This window comes from Benincasa hispida, chromosome 10, assembly GCF_027475165.1.
Source record: "Benincasa hispida cultivar pf3 chromosome 10, pf3_genome.v1.1, whole genome shotgun sequence".
Lineage (NCBI taxonomy): Eukaryota > Viridiplantae > Streptophyta > Magnoliopsida > Cucurbitales > Cucurbitaceae > Benincasa > Benincasa hispida.
Window position 1 is genome coordinate 53075349 of NC_143487.1, and position 18371 is coordinate 53093719.

At 29.9% G+C, this 18371-nt stretch overlaps 2 protein-coding genes across 3 annotated transcripts; both read left to right on the forward strand.

The window, feature by feature from the left end:
* The first annotated feature begins 1847 nt into the window (after positions 1 to 1847).
* On the forward strand, positions 1848 to 8293 carry LOC120087855 (peptidyl-prolyl cis-trans isomerase CYP40-like). Of its 2 annotated transcripts, none has more exons than XM_039044811.2 (9): positions 1848 to 2313; positions 4754 to 5254; positions 5458 to 5545; positions 5673 to 5725; positions 6677 to 6781; positions 6948 to 7023; positions 7607 to 7644; positions 7722 to 7792; positions 7963 to 8293. In XM_039044811.2, exons 1-8 carry the CDS (start codon positions 2143 to 2145, stop codon positions 7773 to 7775), a joined length of 1086 nt encoding a protein of 361 aa, XP_038900739.1. In that variant the 5' UTR covers positions 1848 to 2142; the 3' UTR covers positions 7776 to 7792; positions 7963 to 8293. The 2 variants fall into 2 exon arrangements, with proteins under 2 accessions (XP_038900739.1, XP_038900740.1); XM_039044812.2 differs by lacking the exon at positions 1848 to 2313 and adding an exon at positions 3616 to 4650.
* A 5645-nt stretch (positions 8294 to 13938) lies between these two features.
* On the forward strand, positions 13939 to 15380 carry LOC120088684 (uncharacterized). Its single transcript, XM_039046103.2, has 2 exons — positions 13939 to 14745; positions 14831 to 15380. Exons 1-2 carry the CDS (start codon positions 14043 to 14045, stop codon positions 15082 to 15084), a joined length of 957 nt encoding a protein of 318 aa, XP_038902031.1. The 5' UTR covers positions 13939 to 14042; the 3' UTR covers positions 15085 to 15380.
* The last annotated feature ends 2991 nt before the right edge of the window (positions 15381 to 18371 follow it).

Here is an 18371-nt window from a genome sequence, read left to right on the forward strand (position 1 = left end):
CTTTTTTGGACTAGATCTTTCGTGAGTATCATCATTTCTTTGATGGATTCTTTGGGTTGTGGTCAAGGTCAAGCATCGTGGCATGGGCTATGTCACTTTCCTTTCTCGGGTCTTACCTTAATGAATCCTATCAAAAGAGTTTTTATTTTGTTTGTTACGATGGATGAGTTGTGGATAAATATTTTTTGTGAGAGAATTTAGATTAACATTTTAATTTGATTTGAAAATGGAAAATTGAGTGTTGTAATTTGGCCAATTTTACTGTAGAATTTAAAGTGTGTTTGAATTACAATTTCAAGTGTTTAATTTAAAAAAAAAAAAATCATTTTTAGAGAAATTAAAATGTTTGACAACCACTAAAAATAGCAGTTTAAATATATTTTAATCATTTTTTTTTTATCAAAAGTGTTTAAATAAAAATGATTTTTTAGAAAACATTTTTTTCTTGAGTTAATCTAAAGTGGTTGTTAGACTGAAATCATAATTTTGTTTAATCTTAATCATTTGATAAAATTTCAAGAGAAATAATTATTATAAAAAATTGCGATAAGAAATTCACAAGAAAAAAGAGAGAAAGATATATACATATAGAAGGATAAATTTGAGATTTATGATGGTAACTTTTTTGTCTTATTTTGTGCACCCCTAATAGTTAAAGAGTAAAAAATAGTTAGTTGCTTTTTATTGGGTTCAATCGACCAAGAGACCAATGGTTGGTTTACAAACTTGTTAAACTTATCCTAAATGAAATTTTTCATAAAAACAATTGACCAAAAACTTAGTTGATCATTGGATCTTCTCAACCAAATTATGTGCACTTGTAGAAGAATTTATGAAGATGTTCGACTTTCAAGCTTATATATTACGTATAAGATTAATATTATTTTTTCTATTGTCTGTTGATATCTAGTTGTATTTATGTATTAATACTTTTTTTAGACCTAAGTTCGAACCTAGACATGTAGGACCCGTTTGATAACATTTATACTTTTATTTTTTTTGTTTTTCTAAAAAGTTTAAATTTGACATCAATCTATCTAAATTTATATGTATATGAACTTGTGTCTCATAAAATATTATTCACCGACTTAAATCTTTTACTACCTACTATTAAGTAGAATACTATTAAAAAAGATGAAAAGTGTGATATTTTTGTTTTGTTCAAAGATTTTATGTCTAAAAGGAATTTTTACATTCTCTAACAAACAATAGCATAACTTAATTGATTTAAAGTATGAACTATCTTGAAAAATTAGTCCAAGTCCCTCATCTCACATAATAAAATATACGTTATAATAAATAAGTAACTAGTAACAAAAAAGAAATAAAAATGTTAAAAAAATAGTTTTGGTCTCTAAACTTTCAATGAGAGTAACAATTTAGTTTCTAAACTTTAGTTAGTAATGATTTAGTTCCAGTATTTTCAATTTTGTAATAATTTAGTTCCTAAACTTTAGTATTTAACAATTTAGTCATCGTACTTTCGAATTTGTAACAATTTAGTCTCTAATGTAAAAAAAAGATCAATAAAAAAATTTGACAATTTAGTCTTTAATGTAAAAAAGATCAATAAAAAATTGATGTCAATTTGTATTTTATAAAAATATTGAGTTCTAATTAGTCTTCTCAATTTATTTATTCAATAAATCTCATTAAATCTCAACATTAATTTCTAAAATAAAGATTAAATTATTATAAAATTAAAAATATAAGAATTAAATTGTTATATAGTAAAATTTAGTAGTTAAATAATTACGAAATCAAAAGTTAAGTATTACGGATTAAAGTTTAAGAATTAAATTAAAAAAAAATTAATTAGTAATATTCAAGGATGTAAAACCGTCCGCGCCTTGCACGATCTTCACATGTCTCCCATTTCCATATAAAGGGTTAAACTTCCGCCATAAATTTACCAAGGCGTGGCGAGTGGGCTCCTATATATATGTATTTATGTTATATATCTTTATTTATTTATTTATTTATTAATATTTAAAAATGCATTTAAAATGGGATAGAGGATTGTTACAGTTTGGAAATAAATAGCGGGAGAGAGAAACCATTTGAAACAGAGAGTCTTCTCCTCCTTCATCTTCTCCAAGAAGAAGCAAACAACGCTCTACAATCTGAACCAGAGCCACCGCCATGGCCATGTCAAGGTGCTTCTTAGACATCACCATAGGTGGAGAGCTTGAAGGAAGAATCGTTATTGAGCTTTACAACCACGTCGTTCCTAAAACCGCCGAGAATTTCAGGGCGCTTTGCACTGGTGAGAAAGGCATTGCTCCTAACACCGGCGTTCCTCTCCATTTCAAGGTCTCTACTCTTTTCTTTTTCATTTTTATTTATTATTTTGCAAGTTGAAGCGTATTTTGTTTCTGAGAGATGAAGCAAGGAGTTGTAGTTCTGATGATTTTGTTTCTTTGTGTTGCTTGGTTAAAGTGTTTGTTTCCGCAATTTGAGGTGACTTTTGCTTTTGGCTTTAGTAGCTAGTGTTATTCTTGGGAAATGTTGGATGATTATTGCTTTTTTGTTCTGCTTTTGTGACTTTCTCGTTGTAGTGCGTTCCTAACCTGCGTTTTTTTGTTTACTCTCTTTGTAGGTTAAGGATTGAACTGTTTTGCTTTATGTTGTTTTATGGATTTGGATGTTGATTCCGTCGAACAATATGTAACTGGATATAGAAAAGATAACTACGAAGTCATATGTCTTTAACTTTTTATTTTTTTATTTATTTTTTTTTCTGGCCTTTGGTTTTGAAATTTGTGTTTGAGACTAATGTAGATACCATTTTATCTCTGAACTTGAAAGAAAGGCATACCGTGTTTTCTGACTGGGGTGATGCTTTCTTCTAGTTGTGAATTGATAGGAGATGAGCATTTTTTTCCCTCTGTATTTCGTTCATTTATATAATGAAGAGTGTATATATAAAATGGAAATTGAAAGTGGCTGCTGTGGAGCTTTATTTATATGATTGCTAAGAAAAAAGTTGGACATTACTATGGAGTGATTTCATATCTTCTGGGAAAATTTTGGTTGCTAATGATAACTCTGGATGAGTTTCTTTGGAGTTGTAGAGTTGTTTCATTTGATTTGATTTCTATGGTGAAAAAAGCACCCTACTGTCTGAGAAAAGACTTTTTCATCTCACTTGGTGCCGCAAGGCCTGTGTTTTAAAAGCATGAGGTACACTAAAGGGTAACGGTCCTGTGAGGCTTAAGCACAAGACATAAAAAAACAAAGGAAATACAGGGGGGAAAAGTGCAAACTTCTTTTTAACGAGTGAATCATTCTATTTAATGGGTCTTATTAAGGGTGCTTTGCTTGTTTGAAGTGATGCGCCTAGTGTGGACTTGTCTAGGTGCACTTTTCAAAACAGTACGTAAGGTTGAGGACCAATCTAGTCATAGCATCACTCAGGTGCAAGGTTAACTAACTAGGGCTTTTGTGTCTAGGTGTGTCTCATTCATGTGCATATTATATTTCCTTGATTCGTTTGGTTGATAGAGTTGACCGTGCTACCTTTTCCCCAATCTCATACAGATGTTTCTCCTTCTTTCTGTCTTCCTACTTCTTGGTTAACCTTTTATTCCGTCATTACATCATACAAGTTGCAACAATTATATCATTTTTTACTTACCTATTTTTATTTTTGAACTGTTATATAAGTCTCAATTTCATGCTTTTTGGGTGTGTTTCCTAAAATCTATGTTTTAAATAATCTTTTAAAAACCCTGTTCTACTGATATTTTTCTAGAATATAATGAAAACCTATTCTTTTTGGTTATTTGTCTTCATTCTTTTGTCCTTAATATGTCACGTATAATACAACAAGGATTAAAGTTCATAAAAACTGAAGAAACTAGTAATGATTCTATATGATTAATAGCTTCTAGAAATAGATCCGAACACATTTAAAAATCAATAAAAGGAAAGTAGTAAACATCACTTTTTATTTTCCCAAAAGATGGTACCAAAGAAATAAGTTTTGAATTGGAAAAATTTCTAGTTCTTTTTTGTCCAATTATTACTTCCAAATACTTGTTTCATTGGCAAACAATTCACCCCTTAATTATCTGTTTTATAAACATCAAACAGATATTATAGCATGTTTATGCAACATCGACATGCGTGGAATACTAGCTTTTTGTTTGCATCTTTAACTTGAATGTTAGGTCATTTTTCATAAAATATTTCCAAGTTCAGTGAGAAGTAATGAAATAAAATATATCTCGTAAAATGCTATCATATTTACTCATGATGAAATGATGTATGGTTGGTACCTACATAAGGCCCCTGCAATGTTTCCACAAATTTTACTACTGAATTATGGTTTGTCTCACAAGGTCACAAGGTTTGGGTCTATATTCAAGTCTTATACCTGCCTGTTACTATTCGATGAAAATGTTTATGCACTATCTATCTCTTTCCGAATGCCTATGGTAGACAATTTGATTTCTTCTATTTATTTATACTTGCAAGAAAGTTTCTGTTTCAAGAGATCATTGTTACCATGGAAATTCTCTTGTTGGCACTTTCGTTGACTGTCTTGTAGACACTGTTACCATGGAAATTCTATGAATGAAAATGTATTTTCGTAAACATCGTCGCACTCTTTTTGTGGCTGGTTTGTCAATGAGGCTTGGCACATAGGTTTGTTACATATTCTTGAATGCACAACTTTGTTTTCCTTCAAGCATGATCATGTAGAGTTCTTTTATCCAGTATTTGAATTTACGATTGTTTAAACTTTTAGGGTGTCTGCTTTCATCGTGTAATCAAAGGATTTATGATTCAAGGTGGGGATATTTCCGCTGGCGATGGTACTGGGGGAGAATCTATTTATGGTTTGAAGTTTGAAGATGAAAACTTTGAACTGAAACATGAAAAGAAAGGAATATTGTCTATGGCTAACTCTGGTCCCAACACAAATGGGTCCCAATTTTTCATAACAACAACACGTACACCTCATTTGGATGGAAATCATGTGGTCTTTGGGAAGGTAGTGAAAGGAATGGGAGTAGTACGTTCAATTGAACATGTTATAACGGGTGAGAATGATCGTCCAACGCTTGATGTTGTAATTGCGGATTGTGGAGAAATTCCTGAAGGGTCGGATGATGGAGTATCAAATTTGTTCAAAGATGGTGACACGTATCCTGATTGGCCAGTTGATCTTGACCAGAGTCCGTTTGAACTTTCTTGGTGGATGAGCGCTGTGGATTCCATTAAGGCTTTTGGTAATGTTCATTTTAAGGTAAAATCATTTTATAAAGGTTCTATGAAGACTTTATTATGTCATTCGGGCACTTAGTGCCTTTTTCCCTTTCAATCACGAGAGAAATAATTTTTTTATACTTCGTCGATTATTGTCATCAATTATTCATTTTTCGTTGTCTTGAAAATTAAACTTTATTATACTTCCATTTTTAATCATAAAATATTGAATAAAATTCGTAGAAGCAAGATTACAAGATGGCCCTCAGAAAGTATAGGAAGGCTTTGCGATATCTTGACATTTGCTGGGAGAGAGAAGGGATTGATGAAGGTAAACTCTTCATTTACCTGCATTACTTGCATTAACTTCAAAAATGAAAGCTTCATTACTTGCATTTATGGAAACCGCATATTGGTTAGACACCGCTCAGATCTTTGAATATTTATGTTCTTGACAGAGAAGAGTACTTGTCTGAGGAAGACCAAATCACAGATATTCACAAACAGCTCTGTAAGTAGTTTTCATTAAGTACTTAGTGACGAAATTTTATTTTGTAAGCTTTCATAAATGTTCCCTCATACAAAGACGATGCCATTTTTTACGATCTCAAGGTGGCATATAAGCAATACCATTTCTTATGGAAAGGATTATTCGAATTAAATTTTTGTTAGGCATATTTTGTGCTGAGGAAATGATTTTCATTGTTATTAGTCTCTGGGCAACTTCAAAACACCTCATACCATTTCTTATGCCATCTAATTTTGTTTCCGTTTCAAAAAAAAAAAAGAAAAAACACACATACCTTATACTCTTTGTTTGATACGATGTCAAGATGACGTGTATTTGCAAGATCTATTTCACTTAAATTAATTACTATGAAGTTATTTGCTAGTTAACAGTTCCCTTCAAGGAGAACTCATATGGCCTGCAATTCTTTATCTAATGTTTTATTGTTTATGCATTAAGGTGAAGAAACTTTTTCCCTGCTTAAAAAATATCTTATGTTGGAGGTTGAAGATAAAATAGAATATAACAGGACATGAAATGTATCATTGGGTATGAAATTTCATTTAGTGAGAATTAGATATTTTATTTTAGTTAAAACACGTCGGTTATTATTATTATTATTATTATTATTATTGGATTCAACATTTATACAGGGTGGATAATTGATGCTTTATCTAATACGCTATGTTCCTATTGACAATAGGATTTTTATTTAGTATGTTCATTGATACTCTTCTTTTCTTCATAAGAGTTAATGAGAGAAGAACCTTAGTCATATATATGCATGTGAAAGAAAAGTAAAAAGTGTTTAATTCACCAAGGTGCAAGATGCGTAACGGAAAGGTGACTAAAGATTGCCTTGGGTGCTCATCGTGGCCGAGTGTTCGGTGCAACTGCCATGTTTCAGATGCTCCATTTTTTAGTGTAGTCATGTTATCCTTTCGTCTATTGTAGGCTTGTAAGCTGAAGTTAGGGGATCTAAAGGGAGCATTGTTGGACACTGAATTTGCAATGCGTGAAGGGGATAAGAATGTAAAAGCCATGTTCCGCCAAGGTCAGGTTGGTATCTTCCATTGATGAAGCACTGAATAAGATGTCTAGAATGTCTTCCATTGACGAAGCACTTAATGACATAGTTGTACGACCAATAGAACCAATGTAATTCAGGTAAGGTCACAATTACTTCTACGTTTGGGTTTGTTTGACTAACCCTGTCACCTATCAGGCACACATGGCTCTTAATGACATTGATGCTGCAGTTGAAAGCTTTAAAAGAGCATTGGATTTGGAGCCAAATGATGGTGAGTCCTGATTACTTCAGTTGGCTCATTTGGTTGCCTGAGATATTACTATTTACTCCCCCATTTTCCTTGTTTTCCTTCGAGTTGGAAGTTGGTATAGTTTACTGGTATATATCTTGTTCGGGAATGTCATATCCATTAGTAAAACACAGTTACAAGACATCTTAGACTACCGATTTATCTGTAAATATTTATGAATATTAGAGTATGGATATGAACACGCACAACACTACATTCTGTTTATGATGCTTTGAATTTATTATTTGGCATTTCGAATAACCAAATACGACGTCTCGAAAGTATTTATGTTATTTATGATTTTGACCTAACGTTTAGAGGTGCGCTAGATATAAACCCTCTAACCCTTCAAATGCCTCTACAATCTATATTATCTCATTTTCTTTCTAATCATAAAATTGATCTCTTCCTCTGTCCGTGGACATAATTAATATATTGTTAGTAAACTATGTAAATCTGTATTATTTTTTTTCTACTGTTTATGTTTTCTGTGTCTTTGATTTTCGATTTCTTAAAAGAATATATGAGAATTTGATTTCTTTCTTATTTTGGAAAAATTTATCAGCTGGAATAAAGAAAGAGCTGGCCGCTGCTAAGAAAAAGGTTAGTAGACGGTGATCTTCTATATCATGATTGCAAAAATATATGTTAATGTAATTAAGCACTAACTTCCTCAACAGATTGCTGATAGACGTGATCAAGAAAGGAAAGCATATGGCAAGATGTTCCTATAAGACTTTGCTCTCCAATGGTACAGCTGTGATTCTTTTATAAACTTGTTGAATTACAAAAAAAACAAAAGTACTACAAATACTTATTGTCAATCGTCTTTCTAAAATCTATTTTACTGTTTTAGCTATTTCTCCTTTTATATTATTATGATATGATATGATAAATTAAGAACATGGCTTCAAATTTCAGGTTTTGTTTTGGAGCCAAATGTGAAGATAGAGGCCCAGTTACTAATGGCTAGTTCAACTATACAAAATTGCAATTGAAAAGTGAAAAGTGGGGATCGAATCATCAATTTTTGAGAAATATCTTATCTATTGAGTTATGTTCAGATTGGCTATAAAATTACACTTTGCATATTGCCCTATTCAATGAAAATATATGGACGAACAAGTAGCTTTTGTGATTTTGATATGGATACTATTCATTTTTGTCTAAACGGTTGTAATATTTTGTTGGTGTAATCCTCAACTTAGGATTTGAATTAAATGGCAGGTTAAACTACAAGTTTAAATTTGAACTTTAAATTCTTTTTAGAAGTCTTTAAAATTCTTAATTTTGTGAATTTTAAAAAATGTCTGATAGGTGAATGATCTATTAAACGAAACTTAAAGTTTAAGAAACATTATATACACAATCTAAAGTTTAAAAATTTATTCACACTTTTAAATTTAAGAATATATTAGACACAAAATTAAAAGTTAATAAGCTTATTAAACGTTTTTTTGTAGTTCAAAGATTTATTTAGCATGTACTTAAAAGTTTAGGAACTAAATTTGTAATATAACTTAAATGAAATAGACTTTCATGTACTATATACTCACAATCTTTTTTTTATTAAGTTTTTGAGTTTAATTTTCATTCGGTCCTTAAAAGTTTCAAATGTTAAACTTTTATTATCAACTCTTTAATTAAAGTTGTCTTTATTTAGACTTCGAGTTTCATTATTTTATACTTTTACTCACAAGTTTTGACTAATACTCATTTTTAGTTTTTAGGATTAGGATTAATGTTTAGTCTATTAATTTAAAATGATCATGATGTTATTTGTTTAATGAACTTTAATCGTGATGGAAAATTAGTAAAAACTAATTTGATTATTGTATGATCTCTATATTGTATTTGAGACTAAATTGAAAATTTTGAAATAACTTAGTCTAAATTGGAAAAAAAAAAAATACTAAACCAATAGAGACTAAAACATATATTTAATGGTTCAAATTAGTAATTATTTTTTCTTAAATTGTCAGTAGGAGTGTGTAGCGGTCGGTCGGAGTCGATAAATATTCAAACAAACTTTGACTGTCAAGGAGTACAAACCAATCGTTAATAGGTTAGTTTTGGTTGGTTTTATTCTTTAAATCTTTTTAAAAAATTGTCGGTTTGGATTTTTCTCCAACTGATGTTGACTGAACTCTTCCTCTTCTTCGATTGATCGCCTTTGATTTGATTAGTTTTGATCAATCAACTCGATTGTTCAGTCTATAATACTCACCCTTGATCCCAAGGGTTCTATTTATAATTTATACTCAATTTTTGTCATAGTTGAAAACATGCCATCATCATGATCTTTGCAGTATAGTAGGAAGGAAAGAAAAAAAATGGCCATTTCATATATATTCACATTACACTTAAATTTTCAAAATGGTAAATTAACCAACACATACAATTGAAGAAAAAAAAGTCTTGAAGAGGCAAGGAAATGGGTTGGTGTTTGGTGACCCAAAGAAAGAGGCAAGTCATAAATGGAAAAGGCAAAGAAAAAGAGAGGGAAAGGTTGAAAAAAACCAAGTCAATGCCATTCCATTTAAATGTTAGTTAAAGCTTAAGCTTAAAAGAGTCTCTGAAACTTTAACAGAAATTAATATATAGGTTCACATATAGGGAATAATCTAGGTGTAACATTAGGTTTCAAAAATAGCAAAATTTAGAGGCCCCCACCCATGTAGATTTTATATACCATCAATATATTTGATTATGTAATAGATATAATCAATTGATTTCGAAGAAAATATCGAAGTCTTAATTTTATAAAAAATTAGGTGAAATTTTCGATAAAATATCAATTTCGATGTATTTGTTAAAAAAATTATAAATAAATAAATTTCAATTATAAATAAACATTTTATGATTTTTAAACAAAGTTAATATGTCTATTATTTATATTATAAATACATTAATGCTATTTTGTTACTTCTTTTTATTAATTTTTTATATTTTAAAAATTATTTTGTGATACAATGAAAATATCAATTCATCCCTCGTGTTAATCTCGAATCTATGAAAACGTGAAAATATCGACATGTATTCATAAATTTTATTTATGAATATATTTACCATATGCATGATATGAATGAGGATGCTAATAGTGTACTTATACTTTTTATTGTGTTCAGTTTCTCTTTTTAAATAGTGTTGTGTTATATATATATTTTATGAAGTACTTGTTTTCCATATCTCATATGAAAAATCAGATTTCAAATATTTGGCTATATTGCTAAACTCAAATTTTGTTGTTAGATTTGAAGATATGGAAAATCTTTTAGTTACCCATTAGAAAAAAAAAATGGAAAAGGAGAAAAAATTAAGAATTTCTTTATTAGGAAAAAAAAAAGAAAAATTTAAAAATATCATTTCAATCCATGTATTTTCATATGTTCAATTCATGTATTTCTATGGGTTCAATTTTAGTCCCTACATTTTTAATAGATCTTAAATTTAATCCCTCAATGTTAATTTTTGTTCAAACTGGTTAAATAATAAATATAATAATTTTAATGTAAGGAAGTACAATGTGTGAATATATTTTCAAAATTGTATATTAAAATACTAATATATACTAAAAGATTTTTGAAAAATCATCAATGATTAAAAAATAAGCCAAATTTTGAGAACTAAAAAGTAACTTTTAAAAAATTATTTTTGTTTTTGGAATTTGACTAAGAATTTGACCATTATACTTAACAAAGATACAAATCATTGTAAGAAACGTGGACGAAATAGATTTAATTTGAAAAAACAAAAACAAAAAAAAATAGTTACCAAATGAGTCTAAATAGTTTGAAGTATCATTTTAGAGTTCAATATCACATGAGGGGCATGAAAATTAGAATTTCTAATCTCTAAATGAAGAATATACGCCTTAATTAGTTGATCTATGCTCAAATTGATATGTAGTTTTGAAAATTAATTAAGAAATCAAATTGAGACCAAACTAAAATATTGAAATTAAGCAAAAAAAAAAAAAAAAAAAAACTTTAAACAAATAAATGTATTTTATCTTTTAAACTATTGAATGGCAAGAAAGAGAAAGGGACTTCACATTTCGAGGTTAAGACACAAACAAAATACAACCACGAACATTATAAACAAGACAAAGAAAACAAAGCAACTCACCTAAAAAGATTCCATATCAAAGAAACAGATCTCAAAGAGAACAAAACCAACATGATTTTCCTGATTAGAAACCTCAAGCCACTTTAATTAAGTGAGGAACACATCAGACCGAATAACTAAACTAATCATCTAGGAGACACAAAGTAGCATTATGAACACGGAAGTTACACTCTTTCTAAAAATGATAAGATACAATAGCACACAACATACTTTTCTCCAAACTTTTGGTCACGATATCTTTTTTAAAATAACAATCTATACAAACTATGTGTCCACTTTGAGAAATTGTATGAAACAACATTATATTAGGCATAGACAACACTTTTATCGTCATATTGGCATCATTAAAATGTCATCAAACAAGTGGATATGTTTGAAAGGTGTGTATTATGGTAAAATCACATACTTTTATGCTTTAGTTGTTCACTATTATTCTCATATACATATATAGCTACAATTGAATGCCTAGGCAATTTCTTAATAATGTCTTAGTGGCATTTTTTGGTAGAAATATTGACATCTTTCTTATTTTGATTGACTCTTTTTCTTTTTGGTGGAGAAGAACTTTAATTTATTACCAACCCATTTCAGCTCCAATATATTGTTCTCTTAATTTTCAATATGTTTCAAAATAATCCTTTGAATAAAAAAGGTCACATTTTCTTTTCTTTGATAGAAATATTAAATGAGATTGGCAATTATTTCTAATCAGTAAGTAAATATTATTTATATTAAGTATATGTTAATTTAAGACTTTTAATGTTTTGTAGCAATTTAACATTAGGGCAAAACCAAAAGTTCTAAGGTCAAATTTTTGTTATTTTTCAAATTCAACAAATGAGTGTGTTATTAAAAGATTTAGATGTGCTCAAACTTATTGATGAGATCCTATATGATAGTTATTTGATTTTTGATTTTTTAAAATTTTGTTTCTTTTCTTGCAATTATTATTATTATTATTATTATTATTATTATTATTATTATTACCAAAATTCTCATCTTTCATAAAGAATTGTATTTCTAAATTCTAAAAACAATAACAATTTTTTAAAATTTATTTTCAAGTTTCCAATATTTAGCTTGGATTTTGAAAGTACTTGTAAAAGAAAAATAGATAGCAAAATAAAAAAATTCATACATAGATAGGAAGTAGTATTTATATGCTTAAATTTTTTAAAATTAAATTTCAAAAATCAAATAGTGATCAAATGAAGTATAATTTTATAAATTTAGTGCTGATAAGAGTTTTTATAATAGAAGAGTATATATTAACAATGTTTTTATAATAGAAGTGTATATATTAACAATGTTATTCTTCATACCATTTTGTGTGACCTATCTTAACTTGGTTTTAGAAGTGCATTTCTAGGTAATCAAAGTATATGGTTTATCGATTTTTTCGGTTAAATGATAAAAAATATTCTTGAAGTATAGAGTTGATTTCAATTATATTTTCGAACTTTGAAAAATGTTTCATTTTGACATTTGAAGTTTGAAGTTTTATTTTTCCCTCAAATCACACCTCGAAGATTTTTTCTATAAAATTTATGGACTAGCTAAAAGTTTATATATGCTTGCGTGTTGCTTATGTTAACAAATATAATATATACGATAGTAAATTAGGGGTTAGGGTGAGCAAAATATAATATATGGGAGAACATAAAATTGGAGACATGAGATTAAAAGGAGGGCGAAAGCATGAATGATTCACATGCACCATGTGCCATTTATTTTGTTTACATATATGGTTTTAGATTTGTTCTCATAAGTAGATATAAAGTTTTGTCTTTATGAATTTAACCGAAAAGACTTACTTTTGGTTATTTTTAAAAGAATTTCATAGTTTAAATTCGAAAGAGTAAAATGAAACTTTTAAAAAATTCGGAATAATTGATACCAATTCCATAATTTAGAGATAATTTTTATAATTCAATTTTGTATTTCAAATAGCAAAGCTCATTTTGAACCCCTATATTTAAACCCTAAAACCTATATATAGAAATGTTTTTATTACTTTTATCTTTAAAAAATTTAGTGTCAGTAAATTTGATCTTTTAAGTGTATGGTCTAATAAATTTCAAAAAATTGAAAGTTTATTACAATTTGACCCACTGACCAATAAGGTGAAAATAAACTATTTATAAAATTTTTGAAAAAAGAAAAAATAGCAAAGAGTGCACAAAGAAAGTGAACAAAATTTATAATGAGCATACTTACCTATAGTATTTAAATGGATAGATTTGGATTTGTTGAATTCATTCAACTAAGATATTTGGAGTATAATTCAACTTATTAAGATATACACATTCGATTAAGAAATTAAAAACTTTAAATTCTACACCATTTATAGTACTATTGAATAACTCGAAAGAGAAGAAAAATTAATACATAATAATATAAAACCTAAAACAATTACAAGTCAGTTGAAGGGATTTCATCCATTTAGTTGGGAGTTAACCCAACCTAGAACATATTAAACACATAATTAGGCCTACTAAGTTATCATAGCCTATTCATTTCACACCTATCTTATTTAGAAAACCCCAAATAACATTTTACTTAATATTTAAAAATAAAAAAGTGAACATATAAAATACTTCATTCAATTTTCCCATGATGCGGGCAAGCATTAGTGATTACAAATGTGCATTTCAATTGAAGTATAAAAAATTAAAAGAAAAAAGAAGTTAGGTGGAAAAATCCTAGAGCTCACAAGTGGAAGACCCAACTTGGGAAAGGAAAAAAAAATATTCAACTCTCAATTTGAATTTTTGCTCATTGCTCATAATATAAAAACCCCATCAGCTCAAACATTTCCAACATCAGGAATTCAGTTTCACAAAACTTAATTTAAAGCTTTATAGTATCCAACCATGGCTTTCATATATTCAAAAGTAATCATTCTCTTCATTTGGGCATGTTTCTCAACTCTAAGCTCTGCTAATGTGGGTCGGTTTCGGGGATATAATTCCACTTTGAACCGGTCTCCACCACCGCCATTACGGCGGTTCCCACCGTCACCACCACCATCAAGACGTCCTCCAACCCCGCCATCACGACGGTTTCCACCACCACCATCACATCATCCTCGAACACCTCCGTCACGACAATTTCCCCCACCACCACCATCACGACGTCCTCGAACACCACCATCACAATGGTTGCCACCACCACCACGACACCCTCGAACACCACCATCACCACGACATCCTCGAACACCACCACTAGTTCTATCATCACCACCACCGCCATCAAGAAGGTGTAGAACACCACCACAACAATCGCCACCACCTTCACCACCGTCGCAACAACCCCAAACACCACCATCACCAATGATGTCACCACCACCACAATCACGACGACCGCGAACACCACCATCCCAAAAAATACCACCACCACCTCCATCAGTACCATCACCATCGCCATTACCATCATTACCACCATCACCATCACCACTACCGATCCCACAAAGTCCAAGAAAGATAATAGTGGGTGGTTCCAAGCAATGGCAGCTTGGCTTCGATTATAATGATTGGGCACTCAAAAATGGTCCCTTTTATGTAAATGATATTCTAGGTAAGCTTTTTTAAGCTCATTTCCATGGTTAATATGATAACATTTCATTCCCAAACTTACTTCGAAAGTTGGTTTTTTTTGGCAGTGTTCAAATACGATCCTCCAAACACTTCAACTCCTCCTCATAGTGTTTATCAGCTACCAAACATGAGAAGCTTTGCCAATTGTGATTTGGGAAAGGGCAAAATGGTAGCAAATATAACACAAGGAAGTCGAGATGGGTTTGAGTTTGTGCTCAAAGACCAAAATCCTTACTACTTTGCTTGCGGAGAAGGCAATGGCTTCCATTGCAAACTTGGATCCATGAAGTTCACCCTCACACCAATAGTTAAGGGTTGATTATATCGTGGGTTTTTTCGTCAAAACAATATTAGGTGCATTCCAAGATATATTTATCTTCGTGTAATTTCACTCTAAAATAATTCAAAAGTATTAAAAAAAGAAGTAAAAAAGTTTTTTACGTGACAATCTATGAATGGAAAATTGAGTGAGATGTACAAAAATGAGTATAGCTTAGGATGTACTTAAATATTTTTCTTTTTAAAATGTATTTCTTCTCAAACCTTCACAACAATGTAGTTTCTATGAACTAGAATTAATTAATACGGTTAAATAAGATATTCCAATGGGAGAAAGATGATGACCGAGCTAGTTGTACTTTTGTTTTATGTGGTTCATTTCTTGAGTTCAGCTTCTATAGTATGGAAAACAAACGTATGTTTTTTTAATCGAGAGTAAATGTCTTAATTAGTGGAACAAAGTTCAAATTGGCCACTCTTGTTACTTCTAATGAATTGAATTTGTGTTTCAATATTTGCCCATCTTTTTTTTTAGTATATACACAATATATATTATAAATATCAACATGAATAATCATGTCATATGTCATTGAAAAAAAAAAAGCTATTCTATGTATGAAGAGTAAGTCATATGTTAATTAGTGAGAACTCTGATCCAGTTATATTAAATAATGGGATACTTGCATGAATATTAAAATAGGATATGATATTTGTAAGTATACCTTTACTTTTTCTTCTCTGCAGATATAGCAAAAACCGACCTAGCCCAAGCATTAAAATAGAAAAAGTAAATACCCTCTATCGTTGATATACTTAATATCAAGTACATTCATGAAGTGATATACTTAATGTTGAATATACATTAAATATATGTAGATGATACACTATTTATATAATTCACATAATACATTAGTTTAATCAAGCATTTATTGATTGGTGTTTGATATACCCATGGTCTTATGTTTGATAAACTATTGATACACATGAAATATCATGTTCACACATATTTTACTTTAAATGAAGTTACCAAATGAATATTGATTGTTGTTAAATATACTACTGATACACTTTAAATGTTGGTTGATGTTAGATATATTGTTGATACACTTATATCTTACTTCAAATATTTATTGATTGATGTTTGGTACACAGTCATGTCTTATATCTAATATAATGTTGATACACTTGGAATACCATACTTATAAAATGAAACAAGTTACTAATCGAATGTTGATTGGTGTTAGATATACTATTGATATATTTGAAATGTTGATGTTGATTGATGTTAGATATACTCATGTCTTAGATTTGATATATTTTGATACACTTAGAATATCATGTTTATAAAATGAAGTACTCATGCTTTACTTTAAAATAAGTTATTGATTACATGTTGAATGTTGTTAGATATATTACTGATACACTTGGAATGTTGATTACGATTAGATATACTACCGATACACTTTTATGTTACTTCACGTACTCATTGATTGGTATCTGATACTCTCATGTTCTATATCTGATCTAATATATTTCTAATATACTTGGAATGTTATGCTTATAAAATGAAATACTAATGCTTTCCTTCAAAATACGCTATTAATTGCATGTTGATTACTGTTAGATATATTATCGATACACTTAGAATGTTGATTACGGTTAAGTATACTGATGATATACTCATGTGGTACTTTAAGTATTTATTGATTAATGTTTGAAATATTCATGTCTTAGATCTGATATACTTCTGAGAAAAATTATACCGAAAATCAACCATTAAAATGAAGTACACAAGCTCCAACTCCAACAACGATCCTTTTTTCGAGTTATTTGATATACCTTATGCTTTAATTTTGATGTACTTGTTTGACATTTGATTGCTATTTAATTTAATGTTGATGCGCTTGAAATGTTGATCGATGGATATAATATAATTTTTTTAATAGCTAATCTAACATAATTGATAGCTTTCCCAAACCTATGAACATGACCCTCTGTCAAATTAGTTAACTTCACATGTTCATTTGAAACTGAATTTGAAAGCAGCTTTGAAATAGGACCCAAATTCAAGTCAAGTTTCATTCCATCAAATATTTCATCACCTATTACAAAATTTATTAGGAAAAAAAAAACAAAAAGAGAATCAAAATTTTTGAATGAAAAAACCCAAACACAATATTAACACCCTTCAAACCAATGTCTTTAAAAAATAAAACCTGATTGTAGAGGTGATAAGCAGCAGCAAGGCCACCTGATCGAAGCCGACGACAATAACCTTTTTCTTCTTTTGATCCTCTCCTCCATCAACACCAATTTAGAAGAATAGAGAGAACAACAAGAAGGATTACAAAATATTGAAGAATTGAAAAGTCTTCTAAAAACAATTGATATCCTAAACTCTGTTAGAACAAATGTCATGGTAGGTTATTGTGCCGTGGAGAAATCACTGTCCAAAAAGAAATTACGATGCGACCTCAGTGCTAATCATTATGCCGGTTTCTCTCCAAGGTTAACACAACCTCCAAAATTTAGATGTGCACTCGCCGGAAAATGGACTAGAATCTACGAGAAGGTTGCTCAAAAATAGAAAACAGTAGAAGAAAATAGCATAAGGAAATTTAGTTGTGTGTGTCTCCTCTCTCAAGTCTGAACTGTGTTAAGTAGCATAAGAGAAGAGGAAATGAAGGGTCAGAATACACGAACGGTCTAAAATGAAAGGACAGAAACCATTTTGAAACGAACGGTCTGTTAACGGTAAAAAATGGGAACGATCAACAAAATATTGATAAAAAATATTTATTAATAATGTTATTAAAAAATAATTAAAAAGATAAGTAATAAAAATTTAGTTGATTTTTACGGAAGCGCGGTTACCCGAACCCACCCGCCTATTTGGCAATGGCGACATGCATGTGGTGAAAGAATTATACTTCCACCACCAACACACTTTGGATTCTCATCTAGACTGCCTTGGTATTCTCTAGACAATCCTAAATCTATCTATGTGGGACAAAACTTCCTACTCCCCTCAACTTTTCCTATGGGCCTAAACCCAAAAGTCATTTCCAACAATCCCCCATAAATGACTATTACAGAAAAGTTAACAAACAAACCATATAAAAGCCTATTTTGAAAAAAAAAAAAAAAAACTATTTTAAGCAAATAAAGGAGATCAAACTTAAACATCAATATCTAACGATTTAAAATGATGAATAGTAAAGTAGGGCAATAACTTTGTTAGAGAGAGTGGGTTACCTCTTGAATTTTCAATAACACTGGTTGAGACTCCCACAACACGTTTACTTCTAGTCCTTTTCTTGATTTTGT

Excerpts from the sequence above, each read along its gene's own strand:
- LOC120087855 (XM_039044811.2), top strand. The coding sequence starts at position 2,143 with ATGGCCATGTCAAGGTGCTTCTTAGACATCACCATAGGTGGAGAGCTT. Across the intron at positions 5,255-5,457 it reads TTGGTAATGTTCATTTTAAG|AAGCAAGATTACAAGATGGC; the intron begins GTAAAATCATTT and ends TAAAATTCGTAG. Across the intron at positions 7,645-7,721 it reads TGGCCGCTGCTAAGAAAAAG|ATTGCTGATAGACGTGATCA; the intron begins GTTAGTAGACGG and ends CTTCCTCAACAG.
- LOC120088684 (XM_039046103.2), top strand. The coding sequence starts at position 14,043 with ATGGCTTTCATATATTCAAAAGTAATCATTCTCTTCATTTGGGCATGT. Across the intron at positions 14,746-14,830 it reads TTATGTAAATGATATTCTAG|TGTTCAAATACGATCCTCCA; the intron begins GTAAGCTTTTTT and ends TTTTTTTGGCAG.